Source organism: Stylophora pistillata, chromosome 8 (genome assembly GCF_964205215.1).
Source record: "Stylophora pistillata chromosome 8, jaStyPist1.2, whole genome shotgun sequence".
Lineage (NCBI taxonomy): Eukaryota > Metazoa > Cnidaria > Anthozoa > Scleractinia > Pocilloporidae > Stylophora > Stylophora pistillata.
Window position 1 is genome coordinate 10,328,147 of NC_142526.1, and position 14,313 is coordinate 10,342,459.

General features: G+C 37.9%; 1 protein-coding gene and 1 pseudogene across 1 annotated transcript in view; both read right to left on the reverse strand.

The window, feature by feature from the left end:
* Positions 1–868: 868 nt before the first annotated feature.
* LOC148724922 (uncharacterized) lies at positions 869–2,668 on the reverse strand (annotated as a pseudogene).
* Positions 2,669–8,228: 5,560 nt separating this feature from the next.
* The window catches only part of LOC111332449 (uncharacterized), a 55,304-nt gene continuing 49,219 nt past the window's right edge, over positions 8,229–14,313 (reverse strand). The window contains exons 39-43 of the mRNA XM_088731195.1: positions 13,827–13,922; positions 12,763–12,855; positions 12,365–12,466; positions 10,167–10,212; positions 8,229–9,179 (exon numbers count right to left, since the gene is read on the reverse strand). Of these exons, the coding sequence (XP_088587321.1) occupies positions 9,061–9,179; positions 10,167–10,212; positions 12,365–12,466; positions 12,763–12,855; positions 13,827–13,922 (456 nt within the window). The 3' untranslated portion in view covers positions 8,229–9,060. The remainder of the gene's footprint in view (positions 9,180–10,166; positions 10,213–12,364; positions 12,467–12,762; positions 12,856–13,826; positions 13,923–14,313) is intronic.

A 14,313-nucleotide genomic window follows, 5' to 3' on the forward strand; every position in this document is an offset into this window, starting at 1 on the left:
AGTATAGGTTGATAGTTTCTGAATAAGCGCCCCCTCTATTAAGTGCCCTCCTTCCAATGAGCACTCTTACTTTTAGCCGAAATTTTAAAGAGGGGCCTGGGCGCTAATTCGAGCAAAAACAGGATGATAAGAAGTTAAATTTACTTACTCGGAATGAGGCCCTCGGAAATAGCTTGGAAATGCGATTTACTTAAACCGTCATCTCCCGTAATCAGAAGTGGTTCTCCCATCTTCACACCAGCGACATCGACAACATCGTCGGTGTCTTCCCTGTCAATCAGTTGCAAAGCACCGGGAGATGGATAAAGCATACAATGTTCTCTGCAATTAAGCTTGAGGTTCAAGAGTTCTACAAGCTTGGCTACGAATGCAATTGATTCATTTTGGATCCCGCTACATTTAAGGCTGATAAGGCATAAGATCTCATCAGATGCATAGTCTTCGTGAATCCTTTCAGAGGAGATTTCTACGTAAGAAAAGGCATCTTCAGTGTCTCTGCAGGAACCAGCAGCACAGCGTAGGTCCAGAAGAATCTTCTTCACATTCTGCAAACAAATGCATTTTTAAGTGCCCTCGAAGTGGTTTATTCTATAACAAAACTTTTAAATGTGAACGTCTTAAGAATCCCGGCAGGATATTTGCAAAAAAAAAACAAAAAAAAACAAAAAAAAAAAACCTAACACTAACTAACAACAACAACGACAACATCAATAACAAAAACCAAAAATGCAACAAAAAAATCAGAAAGTACCCCAAAAATATCATTAAAAATTATCAGAATCCTTCAAGTCCCGTGGCCAAATCAGACTTTTGAGAACCTGATGCGCATTATTTAAAAAAAAATTGACTCCTTGATCACTTCTGCCCTATATGAAATTATACATACTCCTATGTGCGAACAGTTCTAATGTTTCACAACCTCTTTCTTGGGATCTATAAGTTTCTAGACAGCGAGATATTCCAAATCGAAGTAAAACATAATTAGAGAAAGCCGCCTGCTCACCTGTCGCGGCCGTTTCGTGTTCCCTTGAAAGACAAATTCATCTACCACTTGAACGTACTTGACAATTGAACCAACTTGGACATTTTCTGCTTTCACCTCCTCATCCTCCCAGGTACCTATGAGATCTTTCGTCACCAGTTGATAAGGTTCACCCACACCGGATCCTTCTTCATTGATCTTCCTCCCATAAATAAGGCTAGTAGCACCACTAAGGTGAGTGTTTGATATTTCAACGACTACGCAGTGACCTTATTTGGCATTGTCTGCAGCTGTTAATGTCAGTCTGTTCATACGTTGCCTGAGAGGTATAAAATCGTGATGCATTATGGAAAATTCACCAGGTGATTCTTCCATAATGCAAGGCTTAAACTGTTCACATCTCGGGATAAGATGTAAACAGTTTAAGCCAAGCTCAACATCTTTCGTTGACTCTTTTCCACGTTTGGCTTCTTCAACGATGTCTCTCGGATTAGTCATCTCTGTTTGCGTCGTAAACTTCTTTCCAGGCCTTTTAGGCAAACTACGTTATTCCATTTGACGTACCTGTTTATGTTCAATATTGAGGATAAATATGGTTGATTAGAAAATGCGAAATTCCTACTACAAAATTAAATTTCTTCCGAGGAGCAACCAAACATACCCTGGCATCAGCTTCGAACTTTCTCCTAAAACTAAGCCGCTTCTCTTTTTCCAGCCCTTCTTCTTCGCCCTGGAAAAATAATTAAAAACACTCCTGGGCTCAACAGTTTCACTTAAGAAACTAAAGTTAATGCAGCTTCGCAATAGCAGATTCTGAAGAAAGAGTGGATTTGAAAAGCTACTATTTCAAGCAAGAAAGCAATGCCTCTCACAATAACAACAGAATGCCGGAGACAGAGCAATATTTGAAGCTCAACCATTATCCTCTACGGCCTAAAATTAATCTAAATTCAAATCCGTAAATCTGCCCCGGCTTCAACCGACTATTCTTTTTATAGAGTTTGATACTTGGAAAATAATCTTAATTATCCCCATAAATGAAACAACACAATGACCCTACTGATAAGGCTTTAACGTCTCCCTTTTAAAGCTAACTACGAATGATAATCTGAACACATGTACGAGAATGACATCTTCGTGAATTCAAGAATGCATTCATCTGAACAGCAACTATCTTAAAGAAAGAAAACACAATACGAAGATACGTGAGGATGCATTTCCTTTAGAGAAAAGTACCTGAATGCAGTAAAATATCCCCATGAGCCAACTGCACTCAGCAGGTCTTCGTGGCAAGAGAATACCAGGAGTATTTTGTGCGCAGAATTTATGTCACTGGGCGAACAGGGCACCTTAAATGAAAAAAAAATTACGATAACCCTAACAAAATACTGAGTTTTCCACATGTCTTTTCAAGAAAAGCAGCAACAATAATCTTTACACACCATGCCAATAACGTCTTAAGATGTACAGCACCGAGTTTAAAGGATACGCCACACAACTATGAACTGCCATAAAAGGTCTGATTTAGAACTTTGACTAAACTTTACATGAAAAATACAATTACAATATAATTGAACTTAATACGTACCGATGGCATGATCGTGACCCAGCAAAATCCTTCGAGCTTCAAAAATTCAAAAAAAAAAATTAGACCACGAACAGTACCATCTTTTCGGCCAAGTCCATTGCGCGAGTCAAAAAAAATTCATTTAAAAAAAATTAATGTTAGCGTGCTGCGGGAACTATTGGAGTGAAGCCGATGCGCCGCGGGAGCTCCATGAGTGAGCGCTATATGACTCTTCGAGCGACAAACCCGATATGTATTATGGCTGAAAAATGAAAACTGAACTTGGATTGCTTTTTGAAACGGTGACCATCATATCAAAATATAGGTGTTCATTTCCAAAAGGCACTATTAAATAGATACCCTAGTCCCAGAGGTTCTCTTCTCTCTACCGGAGTACGAGAGCTCGGCGCAAAGCGCCGACTAACGAGCTGCAAAGCAGCGAGCGGAGAGAACCTCTGGTCAAGAGCTTTGAGAATCTCATTTTCATGCCACCAAGCCTCGGGTAACAGCCATCAATCACGCCCCTTTCCGACAACCAATCAGAGGTATTTTACCCCCAGAGGTATTTTAGTACTTTACTCTGGTAGGACAGGACTCAGGAAAGCGTTGAAAGGTTTTCAGCAATGCTATCCGTTTAAAAATCTGACCACCGGTAGGCCATAGGGTAGGCCACAGGGTAGGGCCATGACCTAGGCCACCTGTTGTCTACACCCCGTCACAGAACATAAGTAGAGAACAAGATAAACTTGGCTTCATTCGATTTGCGTTTTCCTTGACAAAAAAGATCTAAGGTTGATTGCTTTCGCTTTTGACCTCGCAGGTCATTAATTTTCGCAATTTCGTACTGATAGTCACCTACGAAGACTACTTTTTCCCAGTTTCCTGCTCGCACTAATAATGCATTCAGGTATCGAAATCCAATATGGCGGACAACACGGATGTTCCGAAAACACACACTGACCCCCAGTCCATGGACCCCCCTACGGACCTGGTTCACGAACCCCTGTACGGAGCGGTCCTCGGATCCTCTATGGACCCCCCTTTACGGAACCCCCATGAAAAGACAATAATAACAATGACAACTTATAGAGATTTGACTTACCGTTGTTTTTTTGTTCGTGATGGCGAAATTTTGACTGTTAATATTCCAAACATTACCGTGGCAGTAAAAGGAGGAAAAAAAGCTGACTAAAAAGTAAAAAAAAAAACAAAAAAAATGAAAAGACCGATAACTTAGCTAACTTGTGAATATATACCCTTCTGCATTCGCTGCCACTGACTGCCTCCGCCATTTTGTTCGGCTCATTCCCCTGCGTGTTCATTAACTCGTCCCAGTCTTCCACAATATGATATTCCTTCTCTTCTCTCTCGTGCAACCATGGATGACTGGTGAGCTTTTGAATTCAATCACCTTTGTTCTTTTGTTTTATTGTGACATCTACATCTAAAACAGTTTACAAATATATGTTCTTTCTTTAGCAGTAATTTCGTCTATGAAATTATGTCAAGTGACGAGGTGAGTTGAATTTGTTATACTTCAATGAGCAAGTCAAATCTCTATAAGTTGTCATTGTTATTATTCTTTATATGTCTTTATACTCGTCATCTGTGACAGTATTCTCAGCTGGCGAAGATCTCTTTTGACAACTACCATTCAGAGCACCTGTTGATGTGCTGCCGAACACTTCCAATGCTTTTCCCCTTCAGAAATTCTTCTCTTGAATCGCTCCAAAGCCTTATCCCTCCCTTTACAATAGAAACCCACGACGGCTTTCAACACACTGGACATGACGAGATGTGATGTAAGCCGTTGTCAGTAGTGACTAAGTCAAAAGGTTGGAATAACGTTGCGTGCTGCGTGGCGTGGCCACTGACCAGAACAGATTAGTTTTCAAATAGGTTTAGATTAAGTTATCTCTTTTCAAACAAAAACTATTAAAATTTAAAAAAAAATGAGAATATTTTCAAACTGTCAGTTTAAGTAAAACATAGTAAACATTGCTATAAAGTGAGTATATATGGAGGGCTGGAAACTGGTTTACCAGTTTAAAGATCTGTTAATGACCTATTAGATCTTCAACTGCACGCAGCAAGGAGCGAGTATAGAGAAAGTGGCGAGACCCGAAACATCTTGAAGGCACGTGAGGGTAAGCATTGAACTGCTACTTTGACGGTTGACGGTAAAAATTTATTTACTTTTTAGACAACTGACCTTTAAATATTAGGTCCTCTGACGGCGGACGGTTAAACCCCTATGAGGCCTTTTAATGGTGCGTCGTCTGGACTTTTGTATTGTGCGTGTTTATCAAATATTGAGATGAAAAGAGTGTTCTCATTGGCCGATAAGTGTGTCTGGATGAGATTATGCAAACATTTCTAAGACGTCACACTTTCTATAATATTCCAGGAATATTTTATAACAGCAAAAGAGGATTTTTTTTCCTGTGTTAACACAGCCTCATCTCAACACCAAGGATTGTGAGGAATAAAAATTAAAAAAAAGCGCGAGGTTCAGTCGAGACTTTGCACAACTTTCTCGTATTCTCCCAATCCCTGTCGTGTTTAGATGGAATGATAACACAAAAAACCTTCTCCTTTGCTTGATTGTTCTATCTATGGTTCAATTTTTAATTTCAAACTATATTTTTAAAGCCTCATTCCTTTAGCAAAACATTTACTTATAAGAAATTTCCTCCCCTAAATCGAATGTTTTCATTTTCAAGATATGAACAAAGAAATTGTTTGCAGACGCCATTGCTGCATAAAACATCTATCTTACCATCTCATTTTCAATCACTTGCCACCCAAAATGGCTGCAATGGAGTTTGATTTCCTCAAATTGTTTCAAATCCTGTTTAAACAAGACAGATGGGTACAGTTGGTTCAAGAGGACAACCTGCTCCCGTCTTCAGTATGGTGTCACAACGCAGGGTGTATGAATTCCTTGTGCTGGACTAGACAAAGTTCACTTCGAGATAGATATGAATGGCGATGCTCCAGGAGCAGCTGATATGGAATACCATTGATACGCCATAATTCTTGGTTTTATGGCACTAGGCTTTCATTTTGACAAACTATCAACCCTGCAACATACGCTTCGGCTCAAATTTTGCAACTTCTCAAGCATGAAACTTCATCTAATGACGAAACAAAACCAACAGAAACGGTGGTAAATCGCGGGTATCAATAAACTAGAATGGTTTTGGTATCATTCAAAAACATGGGCATGCTACGCATGCAGGAGTTGTTTTTTTTGGATACGTAGGTTGAAATGGGACACGATATAACTGATGTTGGTGTCTTAATTTTTGTTGGCAAAAATAAACTGCATTGGTACAACGCTTCCTGCAGTCCCCTCCACAGCCCTCATTTAAACTTGTCACGCAACGCTATCCCTCTCTCCAACATTGCATGACGAGACTAAAAAACAACCTGCTCGTAGGTTAAAATTGTGCTTATTGCCCTTCGTTCGTCAGAGACAAAGTCCTAGTTATTATTCTGACCATTAAGGGCCAGAATCAGACATTCTGTTTGGTTTTTCCTGTGCAAGAAAATTCACAATAGCGTGCAGTTTTTAATTGGCGTAAAGTAATGTGGTGGCATATCCAGGGAACGAGGTTGAGTTTTGGCATCGAGTGTCAGTCAGATTTGAAGTACTGGCCGCGCAGCAACGATAAGCTTGTTACAGTTTATACTCATCTTTCGAGTGAACTTAAATATATTTATTTAAAGTACAAACCTAATACTGTGAATCACTACTATTATTAACGTACTAATGAAAACAACAATCCTTGGGAACAGTAATACAACCATCTTATGTAAACGTTGGCGATTGAAACCATACGTAAACAAATATTGCGAACAAAACAATTGTACTTTTCTGACCAAAAATCAGCCAGAAAAACTTGAGGTCTATAAAATGCCTTCTGTGATATATCGTTCCGAGGCAACCAAAAAATTGAAAGGTTTGTTATTAGATGTAAGCAAGAGAAGTCCTTGTAAATAACGTCATCGCGTTCAAATACAACTTTTTATTGAGTGATCCCGCCTTTCCTCCGGCGATTTTAGTAATTCCAAATTGTCATGGATGGCATCAACTTTTTCCGAAGTCTTAGTCTCCATAACTCTCCATGTTAACAAACCATGAAAAACACTCGACAGCGATTTTGCTAAATTAGCAAAGCCCTCAATTCGAACCAATTCAATTCAATCCGCTGATCCACAAATCCGGCCCAAATACAGGCTGCATATAGCTTCTTGTTCAGTAACAGATGGTTGCCTCAAAATACTCTTCCATATAATTTTGCAGTGGAAAGCTCTATTTTATCTCTTACAGCCTCTGGACAAAGATATTTTCCGGTCTCCGTTCTTCGGAACAAGTAAAGGTAGATTGAACCAAGAGAAAGTATCATTCTTCAAAAGATAATAAGGTGGGCTACTTGATTGGTTGTTGCCTATCTGGACTTTGCCCTTTGCGTGCGAAATACGGGATGAAATGCAGGTTGTTTACAGGAAATTGACACGCAATGGGGTGAAGTCCAGGTTAGCCATAAGCGAATTTTATTGGTAGAAAACGTCTAAGCACGTGAGAGTTGCGTGGAAAATTAACCGACCGTACCATTCTGTCCCTTGTGAAATATTTTTCATTGAGGTAGATTGTCATAAAATTTGCGTTGTTTACTGGAAAATGGCATTTCATGATCTAAAAAAATCTAATCCATACTGGCGAGTACAAGTAACACGGAATTGTAACGGGAAAGTATCGTTTAAGCAATATTTAATTAATGGAAGACTTTTAGAAGCAAAGAAACCGATATGTAACATGGCAGTGGACGCAGAAAGTAAATGTAACTTGGTGGTCGTTTCAACCGCTGCTAAAAGAACAACCATATGGCAAAAAAAAGATTATCAATCAAATATGATTTACGCAAATATCTTGCGCAAGATTTACCAGAGTCAGTAAAACTAGCCTTTCCGAAACAACACGCCATAGCGCTAAATTCGTGTTAGGCCTCCAGCTGACGGTGTATGCGTCGTAAGTGAAGGAGCGGTACACAAAACATGCACGTTTTAACTCGCTAATCGGTAGAAAAAGTTCCCTGACGACCTTTCAAATCCAGACAGATCATAGCGATAGAATCCTCACGAAGGACATGAGCCATTACACTGAATAGATGATCTTACAACTCTTGTAGATGTCATCTTACCTCGCTCCTTTAGCGAAATTCAAAATTGGAATTGCTGATAAACTCATATAAAGCAATGAAATATCCTGAAGTTGCTCCTAGCAACATCTGAAGTAATATTTGATTCAAAATTGTTCTCATGTTCCACTCAGTCTCCTTCAGAAGGAAGAATAAGCATAGTCGTACAACGATTACAACTCCGCCACTTTCCCAACACGACTAATATATTTCCTTAATTCGCGAACCGCTCTCTCCGACTCAGGCGTTGATTCGCTGAAATTTGAAGACCTTTCAAACCACAAATTAGCAAGAACAAGAACGCTCTGATTGATGCCACATCGAAAAATACTACAATCTGATTGGTTTGTGATACACCAAAAAATTGGGCCAATCACATTGCGTTGAGATAACCAAAAAAGATGCGCCAATCAGATTGCTTAGAGATACACTAAATTGCGCTGATCAGATTACACTACACCACAACACATCAATCTATACGCTAACATATAGTTATTTATTTTTAAAAAAATAACTCAATAAAGGCTGTCTACTATCCCTCAGATATTTTTGCAACGAACGGAACAAAATGTTAACGAACAGCTTAGCATTAACTCTGTGCAACATTCACTTTCCAGTGTTCTTTGCTTCGAATTCATGTAAAAGCAAATTTGTCCACTACTTCTATAACAACAGCAAAACGCTCTATAATTGATTGGTCATTCCATTCAAGCTCACATGTTAACTTTGATTTCTTTTTATAGTCGCGAACAAGTATATGTACTGAAACTGTGCTAACTAACACTTGATAACAATCATTTAAATTAGTCATCATTGGACATAGAAGTAACCTGAACCTGACCATAAAGAAAAGCTATACACTTCTAATAATATAAATCATATTACGTTACTACTGATCAATTTCGGATAACATGCTATTTACCTTTTTTGCATATTCACCTTAAATGATTATTTAATTAAGCATGGGATCGTATATGAAATAAAAGCTATACACTTCTAATTCTCTAAAACTATAAATAACATTACGTTATTACTGATCAATTTTGGATAACATGCTATTGACCTTTTTTGCATATTCACCTAAGAAAAATTATATAATTAAGCATGGAATCATATATGAAAACTTTTCTAACACTTTTTGAACATACAATTGACCTCATAGTACAACCATTCACATTCTTGCGAAATTTAAGGTTACTGGCCTTCCTCTTCCATTTCGTGTTAAAGTTTTCGTAATTGTAAACAAGTGCTTTATTTACGAAAAAGAAAACATAACTTGTACACGATTTAGGTATCATCTAGGTCATTCAATATTGACCATAGCACGGATATGAACTGACTAAAGAGAGTTCCGTATCTACATCGTCGTTCTCCTCAGCTTCATCTTCACGGTTCTTGTCAAATGAAATTTCTCTGGGCTCATTTTCTGTGTAGGTAGAAATTTAAAAAGTTAGAAAGTCTTCAAAGTAAGTACCATCGTATAAGCTGGCCTCAAACTCTTAAAACCCATACCAGGTTTTCTGGACAGGAAAGCACAAAGACTAGTGCTATTACTCCTAGATTACTTACTCATCCATAGCGTTAATATTGATATGTCGCAATGAAACTTTTGAGATCACGCCATCCAAAAAATATTTTTCTTAGCCCACTATCTTTACAGGTTTCATAGTATTACAAGTTTTTCATTTCACTCCTGGAGGGAGATAAATGTTCTATAAACAACAAGAGAGCCTTCCAGAAAAGAATTAATTATTGAAGCCAGCTTCTATTTGAATCTGGATATCCGTATTAGAATATCCTTGGTGTAGGCAGCTGTCAAACAATTAATATCAGCTATCATTTCATGTAGACATCAGCCTTTCCCAGGAACAATTTGATAGCACGCGTGAAGCATAAAATAACTTTATCCGCTGATTGGGTCGTTGCGTGTAAAATTGAATTGAAAGCGGAGAGTACATGCCTTACTCGTGGTGAGTTATCTAAATAAATTTGAAAACCATCTTTTGAAGAGTCAACTTTCATGCACATCTGCCGGGAAACATGCGATTAAAATACTTTGGTAATTGACGTACATAGACATGAAAATACAGAATGGTGCACCTTCTGATCTCGAAATACAGCTTTTTGCTTCCGCATTAAAGCCAATTCAGTTTTTTTTTTCTGATGAAATGTCCTTAAGCCACCTAAGTATCTTTCGTTGATGTGGATTGGGCTTTTTGGTCGGAACTTTTGTCCATCTTTAAATATACATCACAGGAGGAAAAGAGACTCATTTGTGTTTATGATCTAGGTACTCAAGTTAATCCCCGCAGGGAAAATTAAAAAATATATATATGATCATTATTTTTGTATAACTCAACGCCCCAGAAGGGTGAAGAGTATATGGTGATTATTAAGCTTCAAAGTCACATACCGTATTTCCTCGAATTAGCCGGACTTGTTTTCTTCTTCTCTCTCAGCTATGGGGAGAAAAAGGTACATTATGCATACAAAAAGCGATGCGTAAAAGTATTTTTTCGTTTTTTAGCATTGTTGTATTTATAAGACTGAGTAGCCTTTGAAGACAGGAAAGGAGGCTGAAAATAGGGTAAGGTAAAAAGGATACGCGTGGGAAAGGTGAAAAATGTGATTGAGAAAGAGAAGGAAACTACAGTATTGTCTCGTGCGTGGGAAAAAGAAGAGTTCCAATGAGAAGTCAAACCTAAGAATTTCAGTTTTGTTTATTTTTCTATGTTCGCGTCAAGACGAAAAAATCTTTACCTCTTTCACTTATGAACTTAAATTCACGAATCCCTCTTTTATCAATTACTTGTCACCCTAACATGTTATTGCTGGATGTTTCCTGGTTTAAAGTGTTTTTCTCCTTTGTTCTTCTTCGTTTTCTTTTTTCAGTCAAGTATGAGCTGAACCAATTATGGTCTAGCAAGATTTAGTGTGATGGCATCACAGATCTGGCAAACGATACCTATTAAAATAAAGTGTCTCCCTGCCAAAAGCTTTAAAAAAGAATATAAACTCTTCCTACTTGGCAGGCAGACATCTTGAACAACTTTAACCTATCATAGAGCTCTATTTCACTATTTTAACTATTTAGTATATGTGCTATCTCCTTAAGTGTATTTAACTTTCACCCATCCGTAACTGCTCTGTGGTAGTGGCCAACTCGAAAGCTTGGCTCCTTTGGCTACTACACATAAGAAGCTAAAATTAACGTAGCGTTGCAATGGCAGATTCTGGAGAGAGAGGGAGTGGACCTAGAGAGCTACTACTTCAGCTACAAAACAATGCTTCTTAAAATAAGAGCAACATAGGGAGAAAGAAGATTACATTTGAATCTCAACCATTTTCCTCCAAGGGCTATAAAATGCGTATATTTAAATCGGAAAATCTGCCCCGACTTCAGCCAACTCTATTCTACAAGGAAGTAACCGGACATCTTAAGGAGTTGTACTTGAAAAAAGTTCACCAAGTTGTCTGCATTTAAGTGGAAAGAGGTACTCCTTACGAAACGACACGATCGAGAACTGTAAGTGAGCACAATTAGTGGAGGAAGTCTTCCCAAACGATTTATTATGTAGAATGATCTGGCTCGAATTTACTGAACATGGGGCAAAGGGGCCACAAACTGGAAAGAAGACTGTTTGATTGCTCCGAGATGCACCAATTTCAGAAAGAAATAGGCCTCTCGTGTCACCCACGCTCCAACATTGCATTTTTTTTAACAGCCACTAAGCAGTCTTATAACCCATTCACACCAGAAAACTTGTTTAGTTAAACCAGGTTTAACTGAATAAAAATCAGAAGCAGAGAACTGAAAAACTAAATTTTCCACAAGATTCAAGCAATTGCTAAATTGTATTTTCAATGTGCCACATTTGAAGTCAACCAAATATTGATTTGAGCAGCTTCTATGGAGCTGTTGTGTTAAACCATGTTTAACAAAACAGCTTTAAAGCATGTTTAGGCTTTGGTGTGAATGGGGTATTAGTGAAAACTATAAAGAGTAAATAATTCTCGATTTTAAAAAGTTGGGGCAGCTAACTTTTCCAGCAACAAAATTAGTTTAGGAGCTAACAAAACTTTGATTCCCAAACGTCAAAAGAATTATTGGTGAAAAATGAAAACTGAACTTTGGAAGAATTTTTCAACGGTAAATATCGTTTTAAATATAAGTGTTAGTTTCCTCAAAGTATTGCTGAATAGAAAAATTTGTTTCAAATCCTTTTCCTTATAAACATTTCCGACATTACCACGCAATTTTCTGGCCCGAAAGTCTAGTAAACAACGATTTAATCATGGTGAATCCGATGTGCACATCAAAAAAACAAATAATCAGGGCACTCAGAATTTAGCCCTTTTTGAAATAAGCTTTAGTCTCCAAATGTTCTCTCGCGAGGTGTGCCTCGCTCTCAATCCACATTTTCTTACAGCTAGCGAACATATCATTTTATGACTGATGGTGGCACTTTAACGTTACGAATGAAACAACGAGAACGAAATAGAAAGAGCTCGCAAAATCCTCAAACGCTTTATCACAGCAATAATTTGAACAGCCATACAAAATTTGACCATCAAACTTTGACTAAACTTCACACCACAAATTTAACGTACCCCTCCTTCTTTGCTGAAATCAGCTCCTTTCTCTACGAGCAACCTAACAATATCATTGTGACCTATTCTTGCAGCATCAGTGAGTGAAGTGGACCCAAAAAGCTAGAAAAAAAAACACACAACGAAAAGGTACAGTAACATATATAGCTCATATTCCCTTCTTTAATGATCAATGTAAGGATATATGGTCGAATCTGCTTTTCAGACGACAACACTTTGCAAGTGTTTTTCAAAAATAAGGTAGGAGTATTACCTTGTACAACAATTCACCAAATCATATCAACTCAAACCAATGTTAAAAGGGACACTATGAATGAAGCAACACAGCCATACAATATTGGACTATCAAACTCTGAAAAAACTCTACATAACAAATACGGTTTACGCTTCTAACGTACCCCTCCATAGTTCACATCGCCTCCGTTCTCTATAAGCAACCTAACAAGATCAGTGTGACCATTCTTTACAGCTTCAGCGAGTGGAGTGCCCTCCTATATGTAGGAAAAAGAAATTAAGGATAAATCTGGGTTTGGAACAAATAACCTCTGCAGAACTTTTTCAAGCAAAAGGTCAGAAGGAGTTTCACCTTGTACAATAGTTCATCAAACCATAGCAATTCATACTAATAGTTCGAGGGGGCACTAACAATAAAGCAACAAAATAATACTCTATACGGGAATAATGGGCGTCTAAGTTTTCAAGAAAGGCTTTTCAAAGTAACACTTGAAAAAAACTTAATATGTAGAACGTCCCAAGCACATGAGACAATTTGATATTGACTAATGGAAAAACTGCGCAGTTTTAAACGATATCTAATCAAAACGTCCTTTGAGTCGTTCCTTTCAAGGTCATGATTTCCATCATCAAGTGACGGGCGTGGTGCACACTTTTAGCACTACCTTTTTTTCCCGTCGATGATTTTTTTTCAATTAGTCTAATTTAAAGAGGATAATTTATACACTAAAAATTAGGCAAAGAAAATATAGGTAACCGTGCTCGTTCGAGAGCTATAGACCATCGTACCTCTTTACCTGATCTATCGATTCAAAACCAATACCATGATCCAGGGATGTGTGCACGCTAATTTCCTTGATTACATATTTTTTTCTGCGCAGTACACGATGCAATACTGATCATTGAACTTAAACATTCTCGACTAGTCACCACCATCAAAAAAATTAAGCCCTTCCTTTAAAAAGAGTATTGGTCTCCAAATAATTTTTTTTTCCAGGTTTGCGTTACTTTCTACCCAAGTTTCCTAGTAGCTTGCGAGAAAATTATTTTATGACTAGCCTGGCACTACATCTTTACCAAAGAAACAACAAGAAAGGAATAGAAAGAGCTCGCAACTTTTCGAAAGTTTTGCTCAACACCGAAATAAATTCCACCAACCATACAAAACTTGACTTTCAAACTTTGCCTAAACCCGACATAACAAATACAATTTTTGCTGCTAACGTACCCGTACTCCTTTGTTGACATCAATTCCGTTCTCTAAAAGTAAGCTAACACTATCAGTGTTACCATTTATTACAGCTGCAGTCAGCGGAGTGTCCTCCTATAAGTAGGAAAAAAATTGGAAATAGCACGCTAATGTATAAAGGTCATATTCTCCTCTTTTAATGGCCACGGTAAGGATAAATCTGCGTTTGGAACAACTACATTCTGCAGGACTTTTTCGAGCTAAGGTCAGAATGAGTTTTACCTTGTACAATAGTTCACCAAATCATGGGAATTCTTATTAATGGTTCGAAGGGGTACTCAGAATGAAGCGAAAAAAGAATACTCTATCCAGGAATAATGGGCATCAACTTTTCAAGTAAGGCTTCTCGAATTAACACTTGAAAAGAACTTAATGGGTAGAAAGTCTCAAGCGCATGAGACAGTTTAATATTGACTAATGGAAAAACTGCGCAGTGTTAAACGATATCTAATCAAAACGTCCTTTG